Source organism: Annulohypoxylon truncatum (genome assembly GCF_022578515.1).
Source record: "Annulohypoxylon truncatum strain CBS 140777 unplaced genomic scaffold F4807scaffold_18, whole genome shotgun sequence".
Classification (NCBI taxonomy): Eukaryota; Fungi; Ascomycota; class Sordariomycetes; order Xylariales; family Hypoxylaceae; genus Annulohypoxylon; species Annulohypoxylon truncatum.
In genome coordinates, this window is record NW_025953804.1 from 248,838 (window position 1) to 266,528 (window position 17,691).

At 48.8% G+C, this 17,691-nt stretch overlaps 7 protein-coding genes and 1 non-coding gene across 8 annotated transcripts; 5 read left to right on the forward strand and 3 right to left on the reverse strand.

Annotated features, from left to right (window-relative positions):
- The first annotated feature begins 628 nt into the window (after positions 1 to 628).
- Positions 629 to 3,295, forward strand: F4807DRAFT_99795 (ankyrin repeat-containing domain protein). The gene is made up of 2 exons (XM_048003762.1): positions 629 to 1,212; positions 1,344 to 3,295. The coding sequence occupies exons 1-2, from the start codon at positions 748 to 750 to the stop codon at positions 3,048 to 3,050; spliced, it is 2,172 nt and encodes a 723-aa protein (XP_047853710.1). The 5' UTR covers positions 629 to 747; the 3' UTR covers positions 3,051 to 3,295.
- Positions 3,242 to 5,019, forward strand: F4807DRAFT_99780 (histidinol dehydrogenase). Its single transcript, XM_048003761.1, has 2 exons — positions 3,242 to 4,599; positions 4,652 to 5,019. The coding sequence occupies exons 1-2, from the start codon at positions 3,541 to 3,543 to the stop codon at positions 4,901 to 4,903; spliced, it is 1,311 nt and encodes a 436-aa protein (XP_047853711.1). The 5' UTR covers positions 3,242 to 3,540; the 3' UTR covers positions 4,904 to 5,019.
- On the reverse strand, positions 4,953 to 6,834 carry F4807DRAFT_99815 (uncharacterized protein). The gene is made up of 3 exons (XM_048003763.1): positions 5,695 to 6,834; positions 5,495 to 5,613; positions 4,953 to 5,413 (listed from the first exon to the last, which is right to left on the reverse strand). Exons 1-3 carry the CDS (start codon positions 6,335 to 6,337, stop codon positions 5,135 to 5,137), a joined length of 1,041 nt encoding a protein of 346 aa, XP_047853712.1. The 5' UTR covers positions 6,338 to 6,834; the 3' UTR covers positions 4,953 to 5,134.
- A 1,020-nt stretch (positions 6,835 to 7,854) lies between these two features.
- F4807DRAFT_460886 (uncharacterized protein) lies at positions 7,855 to 8,922 on the forward strand (the record flags this gene model as incomplete). The annotated part of the gene is made up of 1 exon (XM_048001593.1): positions 7,855 to 8,922. One exon carries the CDS (start codon positions 7,855 to 7,857, stop codon positions 8,920 to 8,922), a length of 1,068 nt encoding a protein of 355 aa, XP_047853713.1.
- An 817-nt stretch (positions 8,923 to 9,739) lies between these two features.
- F4807DRAFT_t85 lies at positions 9,740 to 9,839 on the reverse strand. Its single transcript has one exon. It is a non-coding gene; the product is annotated as a tRNA-Asn (tRNA).
- A 1,226-nt stretch (positions 9,840 to 11,065) lies between these two features.
- On the forward strand, positions 11,066 to 12,537 carry F4807DRAFT_99836 (NAD(P)-binding protein). Its single transcript, XM_048003764.1, has one exon. It carries the CDS (start codon positions 11,410 to 11,412, stop codon positions 12,448 to 12,450), a length of 1,041 nt encoding a protein of 346 aa, XP_047853714.1. The 5' UTR covers positions 11,066 to 11,409; the 3' UTR covers positions 12,451 to 12,537.
- Positions 12,538 to 13,143: 606 nt separating this feature from the next.
- On the forward strand, positions 13,144 to 14,352 carry F4807DRAFT_460888 (NAD(P)-binding protein; the record flags this gene model as incomplete). The annotated part of the gene is made up of 4 exons (XM_048001594.1): positions 13,144 to 13,163; positions 13,227 to 13,240; positions 13,308 to 13,499; positions 13,574 to 14,352. The coding sequence occupies 4 exons, from the start codon at positions 13,144 to 13,146 to the stop codon at positions 14,350 to 14,352; spliced, it is 1,005 nt and encodes a 334-aa protein (XP_047853715.1).
- A 283-nt stretch (positions 14,353 to 14,635) lies between these two features.
- F4807DRAFT_460889 (glycoside hydrolase family 36 protein) lies at positions 14,636 to 17,485 on the reverse strand (the record flags this gene model as incomplete). The annotated part of the gene is made up of 5 exons (XM_048001595.1): positions 14,636 to 14,853; positions 14,916 to 16,316; positions 16,366 to 16,579; positions 16,643 to 16,841; positions 16,917 to 17,485. The coding sequence occupies 5 exons, from the start codon at positions 17,483 to 17,485 to the stop codon at positions 14,636 to 14,638; spliced, it is 2,601 nt and encodes an 866-aa protein (XP_047853716.1).
- Positions 17,486 to 17,691: the final 206 nt, after the last annotated feature.

Sequence of the window (17,691 nt, forward strand, 5' to 3'; positions counted from 1 at the left end):
AGCCTCAGTGGCTAGGTTAAAACTTAAGTCCGATGATTATATAATCGTATTTAAATTCGTGAAGTAGCTGTCGCGTGACCCCGTACCTGAACTGTCGCTGCTTGTTCTTCCAGTTATTGTTGTGCTCTTTCAAAGAATAGTAGGTTCGCCTCGCGTATCGTACTTACCATTTCAATTATATCAGATATCTACGTAGAACTTTGGCACCATGGCCTTTTTATCTCATATCGTTTCTTTCCGGCATCTATTCTTGTACTTAACTACACCAGGTACTCTCTTAGAACCATGTATTAATAGTGCACGATGGCGTCACTCAACACGCTTCCAACTGAACTTATTCTTCTCATTGCAGAGTATCTCCGCGTGCCGGAACTTGCTGCGTTCTCCGCAACAAACCGCCGTCATAATGCAATTGTCATGGAGCACCGCGGATTCTTCCGCCGAGTTCCCTCAGTCTTCTGGCGCTACGCAATTTTCATGGCCGCGTTTTCCGGGAATATTAAGGTAGTAAAGCAACTCCTGGACTATGGACTTAATCCAAATTTCTACCTAGAAGGCCCTATAAATCTGCGGACTATCGAGAAGGATCGTATAAATCCAAACGCGCATGACCATGCCGACAAAGGACTTAATCTCAGACGCCAATCCCGAGTTGCCCGGATCTTCAACAAGATGGTTTGGCTTTTTTGGTCGGTCCCTTATTCATAGCATGTATGGTGTTCGACTCCATTGCATATAGCAGCATACATGGGACGTCATGAGGTGGTTAGGTTGCTGATTGAACGAGGAGCGAACGTCGGCCTCCTTTCCTGTGGTATCTGTCGGTGCGAATCTACGATATGCTTTTCCCACCATCCTCTACTCGAGAAATATCCAGCGAAGCATTTGCCTTGCTCAGCATTGCATATCGCATTGTCGGAGATGCATTTACGCACGGCACAGTTAATCATTGATTCTGAGGCACCCATGTACCTAACTCCGCGACTACCGGCAGAGTATAGTCAAACTAGGAATATCACACGACTCCGTGCTGCTTCTTCGATAGAGCATCGCTTATTGGACAGTCCATTTCAGGATTTTCCTCCGACTAAGGCTGCCCCAGGTACTGAGAAATTGTACAAACTCTGTCAGGAATGGTTAATCGCCAAAGAATTCGCTGTTCCCGAACAGCCAGATGAAAAGTCCTCGGGTTTGCATACATGCTTTACTAAAGTAAGTGCTCGTTTTTTTCAGTAATTCCTGCACTTTGATGGGGATGATTCCTAATAAGATGCTTCTTCATCTTATTCAGCACTTTCAAAGACCGTTCAATAACGTGCCTGATCTAACTATAGTGTCGGTAGGGATGCGGTCTCATGTCATCCGCTATTGACATTCAAATAGCCTGGAGAAGACACGGCTTTTTTACGCCACTCATTCACGTCTATCTCCAAGAGCCATGGGGTCAAATACCGGATTGGCGCCGTTTGGGAGCTCGCCAAAAGATAAACAACAGAGACTCGTTGTTTGCAAGAAAGAGCCTGCCTTTATTGCAGCTTCATATTAATAATGGGGCTGATATCGAAGCCGAGGACCCAAATGATAAAAGTACCACACCTATCATGGTCGCAGCTCGCAACGGTAGTATATGGGCCCTAAATCTGCTCATACCCCTTGGCGCAAACCTCAATGCCAAAGATGAAAGCGGATTTACAGCTCTGCACGCAGCTTGCGTTTCGATGAGGCCGGAAGTCATTGCGAAGCTTCTCGAGCACGGAGCTAGAGTGAATGCCGTCACTAATCATGGCGTGTCGCCTCTACACTTCTTATGTTCCACCGCCTTCGGACAACATCAACACGAGGAGCTGCTCAAAATAATTCAACTTCTTCTGAGCCATGGAGCAGACCCCATGATTCGTGTAAACCGCACCAGCTTCAACTTTCATCGGACTCATTCTGCTTTAGAAGCAAGTCTTTTACACCGGAACTTTGATGCTAGCAACTTACTATTTTCAAAATGTGATAGGCCACTCAGTACACTAGATATATGGGATTTATTTGAAATCATGCTTCGTTCACCCGATATGAGGAGTTTACACCTGATCCTCAAGGCCGATTCGCACGAATTTATCCTGGAAAGCTATCATTTTCTCTATTGCCTCCTGAAATCCCAGCGGGACGTAAGTGACATGGTGATGGTTCTACTCGACAAGGGCGTCCCTTTTAAGGAGCCGTTCATAGACAGCACAAATGCGGTCTACTGGGCTGTTACACGTCGGAAAGGGCCTGAGGTACTCAGGCGACTTCTTGAAGGCGGTACAAATCCCAATATTATTGTTGGTACGGGAACGTCAATCCAATGTCCGCTGCTTGAAGCAATAAAGTTCAAGAATCACGACCAGAGAAGAACCTATGTCAAACTCTTAGTGGAATATGGAGCTGATATCAGTGTTGTGCGAAAACACCTCCCACTTTATATGGATATGACTGAACACAAGCTTCTGCACAAAACAGAAGGTGTGGCGGACATTCTGTTCAACCCACACACTCTGCAATCATTGACCATGGCTCAGAAAGTTCAATTCATGGCCGAGATGTGCCAGTTGCCAAAAGCAAGGTTCCTATCGCTATTGTTAACATCCAGTTCCACAGACATAATTCGGATTTTTGCAGCTCGATATACACATTCACTCCCTATTTGGATCTTGGATGTCAGTTTGTGTCCTTCGGCAAACAGCCTCACAATAGAGCACATCGATTTCGCCATTGCCGCGTTAGATGCAATTGAACGACATGGCGTAAGGTGGGAATCGAGAGACTTAGTTTATAAGCGGCGTGCTATCGAGCTTCTGAGACGCCTTATGAATCCGCGTCGCGCTGTACCAATCAGTCTCGGTGCATCCTGGCGTTTGAGACAGAGGATCAGCATCGTTGACGCCAATAGCAATAGCCCAAGGATTAGAATATCAGCACCAGAATATTCGGCCAGTTTTCCGCCGTGGATAACTCTCGACGCATTGGGTAGGCGGTTAAGAAGGGGAACTCGAAGGATTCATTCCGCTTCCACGTAGGTTGAATATTATTGAGGAACTCGGTGTGTGCAGCATAAGTTTCGGCTTTATTCATTATAGAATCCATTCCCTACCTTTGGTAGTAAATGCGTATAACACTAACATGCAGTTCTTCATCGTCTAAAATGGAGTATTACTGGGGGTGAAGATCTTCGAGCTAATATGAAATAGGGCCCATGTATACATACCTAGGCGGTGCTCTGTCAAACCGAGCGCTTGAATAGCTCCTGTGCCGAATACAACGTGAGAAATAAGAGGAACCTTCCATGCCTCATTCGTCGGTTGATTCCCTCATCCCCACTCCTTTTCTCTCCGCATCGACAAATCCCCACGCAGATACAAAGACATCCGAGGTAATGTTATTGTATAGTTTATGTAACTTATCCGCCATTAGATTCCATGTTGCACTGGGTTTTAATAGAAGCCACTGAATGTGGATGATTTTGCCCTCAACACAACCGCACAGGCCTCACATTGAACCAAGAACAAAATGGTAGCTCGACATATTAAGACGGCTGGCCTAGTGGCAAACACTGCAACAAATCAAAAAGTGGCAGATATTGTGAAGGGTGTTATTGATGATATCAGGGCTAATGGCGACAAGGCCGTGAGATCGTATTCAGAGAAGTTTGATAAATGGTCACCACCGTCTTTCAAGTTGACGGAGAGCCAGATACAAGAATGCATATCGAGAGTTCCCGCACAGACAATAGCAGATATAAAGGAGGCACAGCAAAATGTGCGGACGTTTGCTGAGGCACAGCGAGCAAGTATCAGCGATTTTGAAATCGAGATCCGGCCTGGTGTATTCCTTGGACAGAGAAACAACCCTATCTCGACAGCAGGCGCTTACATCCCGGGAGGTCGTTACCCTCTACTCGCGTCTGCCCACATGACGATTTTGACGGCAAAGGTTGCCGGCGTCAAACATGTCATTGCTTGCACGCCACCTATTGCTGGACAGGTCCCCAATGCCACCGTTGCGGCAGCGCACTTCGCTGGTGCCGATGAGATATTCTTGCTTGGGGGAACACAGGCCATTGCTGCCATGGCGCTGGGAACGGAATCTATTAAGAAAGTTGATTTCATAGCTGGGCCGGGAAACCCATTCGTCGCCGAAGCCAAGCGACAACTATTTGGTGAAATTGGGATCGACCTGCTCGCTGGGCCGACAGAAGTTCTCATAGTCGCCGATGAGCACGCAGACCCCTTCACCATCGCGACTGATTTGCTTTCTCAGGCCGAACACGGACCAGATTCTCCACCCATACTAATCACTACTTCAGAGGAGGTGGGCCGACAGACTATCAAGTTCGCCGAGCAGATCCTGGTGAATATGCCGACCGCGGAACTCGCCGGCGCTTCGTGGCGAGACTATGGCGAGGTGGTCGTAGTGGATAACCTAGACGAGGCGTACGAGCTTGCGGACGCCTATTCGAGCGAGCACGTGCAGATCTTGACCGAGAAACCAAGAGAGGCTTTGGAGAAGATGAGGAACTACGGCTCTCTATTTCTTGGCGAGAAGACATGTGTTTCGTACGGTGACAAGGTACGTATTCCTGCCATTGATCCGAGAGGAAACGAAACTGATCACCGAGTAGTGCATCGGAACGAACCACGTGTTGCCCACGCGCAAAGCAGCGCGGTATACCGGCGGGCTGTGGGTTGGCAAGTACCTGAAGACGCAGACGTTCCAAGAAGTCGTAGACGAGAAAGCTAGCGGGGAGATCGGCCGCCTTTGCGGGCGTTGCTCGAGGGCTGAGAATTTTGAAGGACATGCGAGGTCTGGTGACTTGAGGGCTCACAAGTATCTTCAGGATGCGCACTCGTGGATTGATGAAGCAAGAACATAGTACCGGTACGTCCTTGGGGTCTCGAAAATCTAATAATCTCTATATACATTGAATATATTGGTCGTCTCCGTAAGCCCCCTTTCCCTCTTACCTTGCAAAAACCGGTATCTCGCGCCTCTTTTATCTCAAGTTGTTACTTACCTAGGTATCCCAATTTGCACCTCAAAAGGAATGGTACAATCTGTCAATGCCTACCCTTCATAACTCATAACCATAGCTCCATAGCATTCATCACATCATATACAAAGCAAAAAGAAAAGTTGCTACCATGCACGAAGCAGTAGCAGCGAAAGCATGTGAAGATGACAGAGTAGTGGCTCCATTGTCTTGGTCATCGGTGCCGTTGTTGATGGTGTCGAGGGACGCTCTTGCAGGTCCCATCGCCTTGACACAAGACAGGGAGGCATCGATGGCATTTTCAGTAGTTCCATTTCCTACCGAGAAAACTACAGTGAGAATGGGTGTAATAGCCCAGAATGCCTCTTCCGCATCTGCGACTAGGTCACTCCCCTATTCATATTGTCAGCTAAACTGGGTGATATTTTGGCAAGTACGAAAACGACTAAGAACAAGCAGGGGAAGTATACATACTGCTTCAGTGAACTCGGCAACGAGCGTGAGGCTGTCCTCCTTCGGAGTAACTGGCCAGCAAGTCGCCGACGAGTTCTCCTGTTGCGAAATAGGCTCCGGCGCATCATCCCCAGTCAGAGCTAAGCGGCGCCCCTTAAAGTCAGCTATCTATACGCCTCTACTCTCTCAAGCACACAGCTTCAGCTCCAAAGGGAACTTACCGACAGCAGTGAAGTTAGTCCAAGACCCCTTGGAAACCGAGACACACGCGTCTAAAGTGCTATTCAGCAAGTCCTGCCGCAGCCTCTCGCACGCACTCTGGCTCGACGGCGCCTCGCCGCTCCCACTGTAGTAATCCGAGACCTGCGTCTTCGCCCGCGCGACTAGCGCGTCCACGCAAGAAGCACCCATGGCGTCGGCGCACGTCCCCTGCGCCGTCTCGTCCGTCGCGTTCGCGTTTGCGCCAAACGACATATCCCACGACTCCGCCCCGCGCAGGAACACCGCGCAAGCGCCCGTCGACGTGTCCAACGACTGAGTCGACGGTGTTCCTAGGTAGAACGAGCTGTGAAAGGTGCGTGAAGAGTTAGAGGAAGGTGATACAGAAGCAGAGTCGGTGACGTTGACGCCTTTGACCCAGGATAGGCCGGCAAGAGAGGATGAGGAATTGGAAGATACGGGAGTTAGCCCGACATATGGGAACGACCCGGTGTCTGCGATCGTGCAATTGTCGTTCGCGGTGTCCTGGCTGCTGGCCGGACACTCGAGCTCCACGCACCCGACAATCGTCCGGTTGAGGTCTTGGGCTAGGACTCGCGCGGTGGCAGCGAGGGCCAGCAGGATGATGGTAACGTGCTTGCGCATAGCGACTGTGGTAGATCGAATGGTGAGGGAGTACGTAGATAGGAAAAAGAGGGCAAAGATGGATGCAATGGGTGACGAAAAGGAGGAAGGGGAATTGGAAGAGGGGAGAGGTTGATGAGATCAGGTATCTTGGACATTCTTTCGGTTTTGACGAGCAAAACTATCGTTTCCTTGGCTGGCTGACTGGCAGGCTGACTGAGTGATCGATTCATCTCTTCGTGAACTGAGATACCTCTTGGGACTCTGACGATTCCGGCTCACTGTATTGGCGACGGCAGACGAGATATGTTGGCATCACCCCACGATCATCACTCCGCATATAACTACGACAAGAAACCGAAGTAATACGAAGTCTTCGTTATAGGGAAACAAAGTCAGGGGTAGGGCGGGAACTTGGCACGGACCCTTGTTAAGGCGACTATGCAGATCATGCAAGTGCCTGTCACGCAAAAGTTCAGCAGGGCTATTTGTAGATTCGGTACCTTTTTACCAGATTGCCTTCCTAAATGGGAATTAAATGGTAACGCATAAATGGGCCGGCAGTCGTTGTGGTCAATGTGATGCCGTGCGAACGGATGCCAAGAGCTTATACTGCGGAACATACCGACTTTGACAGGGATACCCAGGAGCTGAAGCTTCAGCAGGAGCCCCATCCATCAGGGTTGACAGACCAGGACATGGCTAGGTATAAGGCTGAAACGTGAAAGAGAGAAAGATTTCTTCTCGAACAAGAGTTCCGCCAAGGATTTGCCAAGTCGAACATGAAGTTCAACACAAGTTGCATAAAGGAGAGCCAAGCCAAAATCGAACGTTTATACTAAGTGGCATATCCACGATACCCACGCTTTCTCCAGAATCCTTCGCTCTCTTGGCCTTCATTAGGCCTTCACTAGACAGCTTCATACTTCAGAAAATCTTGCATACACTATAATACTCAGCTATACGCTATAATCCACTACATAAAAGCACGTGGTGAGCTGATTATCTCGAACACGGACTCAGGAGTACTGGGGTAGCCAAAAGGGGTTAGCAAAATGTCACACCAACGATCCTTCTCCTAGAGCCTCAGGAACGCATAAACCCTCTTCCAAGGTACCAAGACCTAACTGTTACTAAGGCTAATGCTAATGACGTCTCGAGATCGACAATGAGACTGCTTTGACTGGACTTGGCATTACAACTTCATCTCGCTCAAGTCTAAGCCACGAAAAAAGTTCACCTATACTCAACAAAAATGATACGATACAATACTACGATGATTTGGAAGTAGGAAAGGCTCCTGGACTATACGATAGATTCAGAGATGATTCTTGAATTATAAATACCCTCAAGATGTCCGTCCGATGTCGAGAAATGTTCTATCTCCAGCGGCATCGAGACTAGTACAATCTACCTCACGCTTCCAGATATCTTACTATCTACACTCTTTACTGCTTAGGCAATTTACATTCACTCAAAACTCACTCGCTTCGTTCAGAAACATTCGAACATCAACACTCGTTAACTCGATAGCAAAGATGTCAGGAGCAGCAGTCATCGAAGCGATCGGCTTGATCTCCGGTGCTCTCGGGATCATCCAGTTTGCCATGGACAACTTCCCCGAACCCAAATCCGTCGACTCCGTCGTCCGAATCACCGTCGGCCTCGACACCAACGGCGGCCTCGACAACGCCGGAGGCGACCTACCCGACGTCCGCCTCTTCAACGAGGCCGGCGAGTACCTCGGCCTCACCAAGGACCCCGGCGGGATCCAGGACGGCGGCTTCGCCGACATCACCATCGCCCACGAGGGCGACAGCACGCAGCAGCCGACCTACACCCTCTTCTCGGCCAACAAGAACGCGATCTGCATCGCGTACGCCACCATCACGCTGCCCAGCCAGGACAAGTACTCGTGGGTCGGCGACTGGGGCCGCCAGTGCGGCGCCTCGTGGTACTACTCGCACGTGTACATCGGCAGCACGGGCGTGACGCCCGACTGCATGTGGATCGACGCCAACAACGACCAGCCGCAGACGGGCTTCCAGCTGCACTGGCCCGAGTTCTACGTCAAGTCCGGCGACAGCCTGCCCTCGGACCCGACGGAGCAGACGGACAAGATCAACTACTTCTGCAGCCAGCAGCCGGCCTTCAAGTACTACAACTACGCGACGGATCCGGACCCGCGCGGCATCACCGCCTGGCCCATCACCAACCCGCGGGACCTCGAGGCGCGCGAGCCGATCACGGCCTACGGCCCCGCCAAGCACGCCGAGTCCGCTAAGTTCCGGCGCGGCGGCACGCTGTACCCGCGGCAAGCAAGCAACGCGACGGCGGCGGCGGACCCGCACGCGAACCGGCTCGTCATCAGCAACAGCGACAAGCACACGGCCGACGGCCTGTGCGAGAGCGACACCTCGGCCGGCCCGGACTTCGTCAACACCGCCTCGGGCATGTTCTGCCGCATGTCCGACAAGAAGCAGTTCCCCGTCTGCAGCAAGACCGTGACCGACAACTGCTTCAACACCGAGTCGAAGCAGCTGATCATCAACGGGGTGTCCGCGCGCGACGCGCCTTACACAGATGTTTTGGATTGGTCTGAGTAGATACCCACTTCAGGTATCTACCTACCTTCCTTTCTTGTATATATGATGAGTCTCCTTGTGTAAGATCGTGTTAAGATGAATGGACTTGGGATTTGGGGGGCTTTGGTAAGGTACAGGCACCGGGTACCCGGTGGTACCTTGGTTGGTTGGGCGGCTATTGACACATTCGTTTAGTACTGAGGGTTCCAAAAATAGGGGAGTTGTCAATCAGTCTGTCGCTCGCTATCATCATGACTGTCTTGGCTTGGGGTGGATTTTGTACATAACCACTAGTCTCGCTCGTTTGCTTTATACAATATTTTCTTACAATCAATTAAAACTTGTGTTGGCGCTACTATCGTAAATAACTCCTTCGTCTTTCAAAAAAGATTGAGCCTCATCACACGTGGAAAGGGGAAGTTTTGCTGCGTAAGCGAATCCGATACCGAGACTAAGGTTCAATGTCAAGAAAAGGGGGCATTCTATCAAAACATGAACATATCCATATACTTACTTACCAGCCATCTACCTACCTAATCAACAAAAGGCAATGACTACAAATATGCATATTAACGTGCTTATTAATAAATGCAGAAAATATTTCTATTTCTTCGGTAGAAGCTAGAAGTTAAGATAATCAAATGATTGAATCTATGCTCTTAGCCCTCTTCTTTAACCCCTATTTCTTAGTAATGAGATGGATTAATAAAATTTCGCAGGGCCCATCACAAGAACCTCTATAGCCATCGATCAGCTACAAAGGTTTAAGTTTAAAAGGAGCTCAACATAAATGTAAACAATACTAAATAAGAAAAAAAGAAGAAAAAGAAAACTAAATCTGCCCATCCTGGGGTCGAACCAGGGATCTTCTGATTTTCTGATACTACTGTTTTAGAGATAATAACAGTCAGACGCCTTGACCACTGGGCCAATGGGCAGTTAATGCTGAGTGACTTCTTCAAAGTTAGGGTTATTAATTAGTGGAAGTGCAATGGCCCACCACAGTCTGAGTTGAACCTTCCCAATTACACATTCACTAAGCACTCTCCCAAACCTCTAGTAAGTTTGAAAATTCATACGTATGAAGGCTGCAAGAATGTATAACAGATATAAAAGGAAGATAGCGCGATCAAAACAAACTCCCAGCTAGGTAGTGATGGCGTACCTATTAAAGCTGATCATCATGACTTTCGGTTAAGAATTAGATTATCAACTCGCCTAGTATGCTACATGTCTTGTCAAATAGCTTTATTGACCTGGAATCGCCTTGTTCCTAATCTACGCACATCATAGTCGTAAGGAGAATGTAGACACATAGTGAAGAGTGGGCTCAACTGAATTTTGGATACCGACTATGCTCGACTCTAGTCAAGATACAGCCATAAAATTATGAAATTCCTGAGATATGGGCACTATTCTAATTCATAAATGAGCCTTTTCCGGCGCTGATTAGCTCAGGAGGGGATCTCTTTTGGTTTATGAATAGGAGTTTCGTGGAAAGGGGCTTGGTAAAAATAAGGCTTAATCCTCCCAATAAGGAAGTATGAAGTTCGATATCCTTGGTTTATTTACGGTTTAGACTCATATCATAACGCAAATGATAGTTGAGGGTAAATGTCGTGACACGAGGCGGAACCAAGAAGCTAGGGAAGAACGACGTTGTTGCGCGAAGAGCTTTAACTAACCCCTTCCAGGGAACGCGGTATACATACATGAACCTTCCCTTGTCTACAGCTAAAGGCCAGCTGCCAACAGGGCAGCCTCGTACAGGCCAACTCCTGATACCTCTGACTACCAGCTCTCGTGGAGGAAGCTTCTAGGTTAACAGTAAATCGAGGTTGAATCGGACTTCTTCTACCTCCATAACATGCTTTACGATCTTATCGTATTCATACCTACCATCCTAGCAATTTATAATTGAGACCTACTGAGAGGGACTTTATGAGGAGCTATGCAGGCTTTGTGTAAAAAAGATCAGATAATATATACGAGCCGTAGTATATATTACAAACTCTTTCCCAATATCTTTCCTCGTAACCATTAACTCTCGGCGGTGTAGCTCCAATCGTAGTATCTCTGTGGTATACATAGTAGTCTCGTACGCAACTTTATGGGCCTATCTTACTAAATAAGCTATTGGATTTTGCGGTGACATCAAAGGATGCGCTAGCCGACGGCAGGTCCCGGAGCGGCATAGAGTATAATTGCCAGGGTTTACCAGGAATATTGAGAATCGGCCAAGTTGGCCTTCCCTAACGGTAGTAGTGCTACACTACAGGCAAGTAACTGCCTTGGCATGGAACAATGACCTCGGAAGCAATGCGACTTAATAATCTGTAACGCTGCGACGTTAGTATATGAGCTCAACTATAAAACATGATAGTGACCGGCTCCTAGAAGTTGGGGTTATCAGTATATTTCGAGACCTCATACGCGAGCCTACGAATAAGAGTTGCTAAAACGCGAGAGTAAGTCGACACGATTGATTGCTTAGGTAACGACTTCACCATGTCCGATCCTGTCATAAAGCCTGGATCCCTCGTGCTCGTGACGGGCGTGAACGGGTTTATCGGTAGTCATATCGCAGACCAGATATTGCACTACGGTTATCGTGTTCGCGGCACTACTCGTAACATTCCTAGGGATCAATGGCTGGAGGAATTCTTCGAGAAAAAGTACGGTCCTGGGAAGTTTGAGTTGGTTGAAGTGCCCGATATGTTAGCGGATGGTGCCTTCGATGAGGTCGTCAAAGGGGTCTCTGGCTTGGTGCACGTCGCTGCGCCCGTGATGATAAGCCCCGATCCTCATGCCGTCATACCTTTCGTTGTGGATAGCACAATGCGCATCCTAGAGGCAGCCGCGAAAGAACCGGGAATGAAAAGGGTCGTCCTAACCTCTTCCTCTGGATCTTGCGCGTACCTTGACGGAACCCAAGTCTTCGCAATCGATTCAAACATGTGGAACGAGGCTTGCGTCGAGGCGGCGTATGCACCCCCACCATATGAAGGCATGACACGTATCGAGAAAGTCTACCAAGCGAGCAAGACTAAACAGGAGCAGGAGGCATGGAAGTGGGTGCGAGAGCACAAGCCGTCCTTTGTCTTCAACGCGGTCTTACCCAACGCCAACTTAGGACCTCCGCTCGACGTAGTCCACCAGGGCTATCGGAGCACGATTGATTGGATCAAGACCGCTTTTGAGAAAGGGGAAAACCTGAAAGTAAAGGAAGACTTGTTCGGATTTTCGCCGCAGTACTATGTCGACGTCCGCGACAACGCCGCAGTGCACGTCGCCGCGCTAGTGTATCCCGACGTGGAGGGTGAGCGCTTATTCGCCTTTTCCCAGCCCTTTAACGCGAACGATATCTTGAAGACCTTGAAGAAAATATATCCGGACCGCAAGTTTGCCGAGGAAGAGCCTAACGCAGCAGTAGAAAGGAGTACAGTTACCAATGGAAGAGCCGAGGAGCTTCTTAAGAGAATCACCGGGCACGGGTGGACAAGTTTTGAAGATAGTATTAGGGATGCTGCTAAGGGATTGTCTGGTTAGATGTTAGGGGTTGCCATGGTATTACTGCACTTTCTCAGATTAAGAAACCCCGGTCGATTGCAAAGCACAGGAGAAAAGAGTTCACAACCCGAATAATCAGTGCTGAAGTATTACGCTTAATATGATTTATAATTTGTGAAACCTTCGTGGCGCTTATGGTGCTTGCTGACTCTCTAGGACATATGAGGCATACAAGGACGAAGTTTGTAAGATCCAAGTTGTAAAGGGAGGCGGCATGATTGATACGGGTTAAAATATTCCCTGTTTACATAATACAGTCTGTAGAAAAGTGGCGTAACGTAATAAATGTAAAAACTGGGGAATATGCAAGCCATTTGCATCTATCAAATGTCATTCACATGTTACAGTGTAACACAAGAGTGGGGGAGGATGGGGAAAATTGGGTAGCTACTTCGTACATTGATGAATTAATGATCCGGATGGCGTAACCGAATCGTACTACTCCTCAGCTACAACTACGTAATTATAGTGGAAGTAGGTAGCATCTTCTAGATTTATGATTTATACCCATGAGACTTTCCTATAACTACCTAGTAGCTCACTGAATGAAGCAGAAGGACTGCCGGGAACCTGCAGTCTTTCAACAATCTTCAACTTTCAAGAGGCCATCGTACACGCCCCTGATTGTCCATTTCCTCTTCAATTGATTTTCAAGATTCGAAGCTCTCGAGAATGGCTCCCAAAATCTTCCTGTCAGTATCTATAAGAAAATCTCAAATAGTAAATGTGATATAAAAGCTAACATATCGTAACAGCACCGGTGCCACCGGTAAGCAGATATCAGACGATGTCTCATCTTGCTGTAGCTTAAGTACTAAATATTAGGGGAAATTTAGGCTATATCGGCGGTGATGCCCTCTACTCCATAGCTAAAGCCCACCCAGACTACGAATTAACCCTACTCGTACGAAACGAGGAGCGGGGGAAGCCAGTCGCCGCCGCCTACCCTAAGGCGCGCCTCGTCTACGGCACTTTAGATGATGTTGATGTTATCGAGAAGGAAGCTGCTGCGGCGGATATCGTAGTTCGTACGTGACTTAACCTACCTAATTACTTACCTCTTTTCGGGGTAATATGAGGTCAGTAATTAACAAGCGCCTAGATACGGCCGATTCAGCCGACAACGTCCCGTCCGCGACCGCGATCGCCAAGGGCCTTACGGCGGGGCACACGTCGGAAAAGCCGGGGTACTGGATCCATCTCTGCGGGACGGGCATCCTGACATGGTACGACGCGGACAACAAGCGCTACGGGCAAGCGCCTCTGCCGGACCAGAAGTATCACGACATCGACGACATCGACCGCATCGTCTCGTTGCCGGACACCGCGATCCACCGGAACGTCGACAAGATCGTGCTCGGCGCCAACTCCCCCGCCGTCAAGACCCTGATCGTCGGGCCCCCCACCATCTACGGACAGGGCCGGGGTCCCCTGAACACGCGCAGCATCCAGGTCCCCATGCTGATCGAGTACACGCTGCAGCACGGGTACGCGCCGATCCAAGCGCCGGGCCTGACCGAGTGGGACAACGTGCACATCCACGACCTGGGCGACTTCTTCGTGCTGGCCGTGGACGCGGCGCTCGACCCCTCCAAGAACAGCAACCCCGAGATTTTCGGCCCCAAGGCGTACTTCTTCCTCGAGAGCGGCATGCACCGGTGGGCCGACGTGTCCCGGGCGATCGCCCTCGAGGCCGCGAGGCAGAAGCTCATCCCCGAACCGATTGCGAAGGAGATCGATTTCCCGCACTTCGGGACAAACTCGAAGAGCGTGGCTGCTAGGGCGAGGAAGTATCTCGGCTGGACGCCTAAGAGTCCGAGCTTACCGGAAACGCTCCCTGAGGCCGTGGCTTTCGAGGCGAAGAAGCTCGGCAAAGCTTAAATCCGATACGAGAGAATACTGTGCTGCAGATGGTTAGTCGTCTCCTACGCGTTAGTGGCGTGCTCTCAAAACGGCTTAGGAATGGAAGATGAGGAGTGCAGGTGTTGGCCTGTAGGCGTAGCACAACATATTTTCTAGCTAACTCAATTGGCTGAATCTAATGTTCCAATCTGTCATGAGCCGTATCCCATATTCTGTAGTCGTCATTCTTGTAGTAGTCATTATACCACCCAAACCAGGTCCCACTTCCAAATGATTCGTTTCTCGTGTCCATTTCTCATAGCTAAGGGTATTCGATGTCCAAGTAAACTTTGACTTCGACCTCGTTGGCCCAACCTGCTTCTAGACCCATCTCCGTCCAGGCTGTTTCAACGTCGATGTTCAGTACATAATCGCTATCTGCATTGATCGTCACTGTATGAGGAGGGATTGGTTCGCCCTGGATGGTGACCATGAAATCCCGCTCGATTGACATGTCGGGTAGACTCGAGATATATACCCCTTTAAGATCGGCGGAGTTAGCTCAAGTTTCGTCCCTGACATATTTCAATAAAAGTACTTACCAAGAACTCCCAACGCCTTAAGTCGCGTATCCAAGAACGCCTTGTCGGTATGGTGCAATTCAAACTGGTACGAGGTGATGGCGGCGGCCCCCGTCATTTTCCCGACGAGCCCCATGTTGGCCACGTAGACCTTGCCGTTAGTCTCACTGTTGAACTGCGTTACTGGAAATGCCGTGAGTACATCATAACCCGCGACATCTAGCGATACTCCAAAATCGGCAGTAGGTCTATTGGGTTTTATAGCAGGCGTGACGAAACCGCTACGATGGGATCTTGCTACGTATTCCAGCGACGGGTCAATACCAGGGAAATTGGTAAGTGCGATGATTTCTCTCAGTGGCCGCCGTAGGGAGATGTTGAAAACTCCTAGCATCGGGGTCCCTGTCCCGGCCCTCCCATGGTAGCTTCCAATCTTGAGGATGACGGGCTCGTCGTAGCTTGTGTAGGGGTCGATGCTTTTCGCCAAAACGCTGGGCCTGAATATGACAGTCTTCCCTCGAGGTGTCTTCCCTGTCATCTGTTTGATGAGGTCCACATTATGCTTTCCCGGAATATCGGTTATGTAGACTGGCCCTCCGCTTAGACACCGCGCAGCAGCATGGAAACCCCCAAATTCTGTATCAGTTTGAAACATGTCCCAGTCCGGCAAGATGTTCAGATGTTGAGTGAGAAGAGTGGTATGAGCATTTGCAAAAATGTGCCATGGCTGCGAGGCTAGAATATTGGGGAAAAAATCATCAGAGTTTCGCACAATCAGCGGCGACCTATTGCGTGGCATCTGCTGGTGGAACAGGAGCTGCGGCGCCTGAGACATACACGAGATAGCTCTAAGACTGAAATGTCTCAGAGCCGATATCATCCAGCTGTCAAGGTATGTTTTAGTCAGCTCTCGACGTGGTCTAGAAGACACCCAAGTGTCTATCATGTATTGGACGTCTGTCTTAACACCATCAATTCCACAATCCGACAAGAATCGATAGAAGTCATCGTAAAAATTGCCGACATCTTCTTTCGCGATGACTGTCATGGTTCCCGTGTTTCTTGTGATACTGGGATCTTCTAGGTCAACCTCGACTGTTTTATAAGATTTTGCAAGACCGCCGTCGGGCGAGATCCCTCCCCAGTACCCTAGTAACGCATGCCAGACAGCTATATTTTCAATGGTGGGATGTGTTGAGCGAATACGAGAGACTGTGGCTTTGAGTCCATTGGGAAATGCATTCGGTTCCGCTTCAAATCCCTTCCAGCCATATCGCGTTGAATCTTCCCCATGGTAGTCAACATCTTGCCAATTATCGTCTATAATAAGACTACTGATGTTGACTTGGTCCTTTGCCAGCGCCTGAACAGCATTGATTATCTTCTCTTCCGTCAAGCGTTGGCCGAGAGCATTCCAGGTACCTATTGGTGTCAGATTGGATTCTAAAGGGTTGTTTATCAAAATGCTCACAATATCCCAATCCATCATACCAGTTCTCGTACCATTGAGGCTTAACGTCAAGACTTAGATTTTCGAGCTCTCTAGTTAATTCATTCTGGGTGTCGCCGGCAGCGAAAATGACAGTCCGAGCGTGATACATGACAGCTGCTATGGCGCTCTCGAAATCATTGCCGACCGCAGCTAAAACTAGACCGGATGATTCGGATTCCTCGTCATTGCGTATCTATTAACTCTATATAAGATTTTGTCATCGGATTTTCACTACCTGGTTCTTGTTTTCACTCACATGCAATTTTACGGAGCCCGAGTCTGAGCTACGAAGGAGTGTGATCACATTTTCTGGTCCACTGACACCTAATAAGACCAAGTGTCTCCCTTGATCGCTCAAGAATGAGCACATAACGGCATCCTTGTCTAGACTGAACGGACCGCTACCGTGCCTAGGGCTCAGCCATGGAGAACTCTGGCGGACCAGAGCAAAGTATCTACAGTCGGTCAGCTCCGGGACCGTAATGAGCATTGAAAGTAGTGGCTTAGATAATATTGGCAATGTAGCTTACCGCAAGGCACCGCCCCATGGAATTCCAATGTCCATTTCAGCATGGGTAGAGCGGTCATCTTCAGACGAACTAACACTTGCTTGTAGAGTCCAAAGTTGGGTATTGAGAGTCTGGCTCGCTGCAGTATTGACTCTCAACTTTGGGTTTAGTCCATGTATTATGTCTGAGAGACTAGTACTCATCGCAGCAAGCGAGTCTGTTGGGTTGATTAATACAACCCCATCAGTTGCCTCTAATATTTCGCGAGACCACCTCCAAGGTTGATCATGGCTGTTGCGGAACTTCAGAGTGAAATTCATCGAAGATGAAATAGAGAAAGGTGCGCTGAAACATAATTGAGCATATGAAGGTTTGGGTTCCTGGAACAGTACTGGAGAGTGGCTGGTAGGGGTAGGTGATAGTGATGTCTCTTTCCAATCCCCATCAGTTGAGGAATGCCAAACAGCAACCTCCCAAGGATCATCGGCGAGGTCATTGTCTACTTCTAAGAGGGCAATGAATTGGAAATCTTCATCTTTAAGCTGAGTGACCTGCCCAAAAGGCGGGTAGCTTGATATGTTGACTGCCATTAGACAGTTGAAGGGACGAGGTTTGAATATAAATTCACCTTTCACTTCTGGGCGTGAATGTGCAGAAGCTCTTCCATTTTACTAGACAACGTAGGTAGGTTAACAGAAAAGACTTTAGCCAAAAGCAAAGATCTCAAAAGTATAGTATAATATATTATAGGTGTATATTATCAATATTAAAAACCTAAGGCAGATAGAATTAGGTG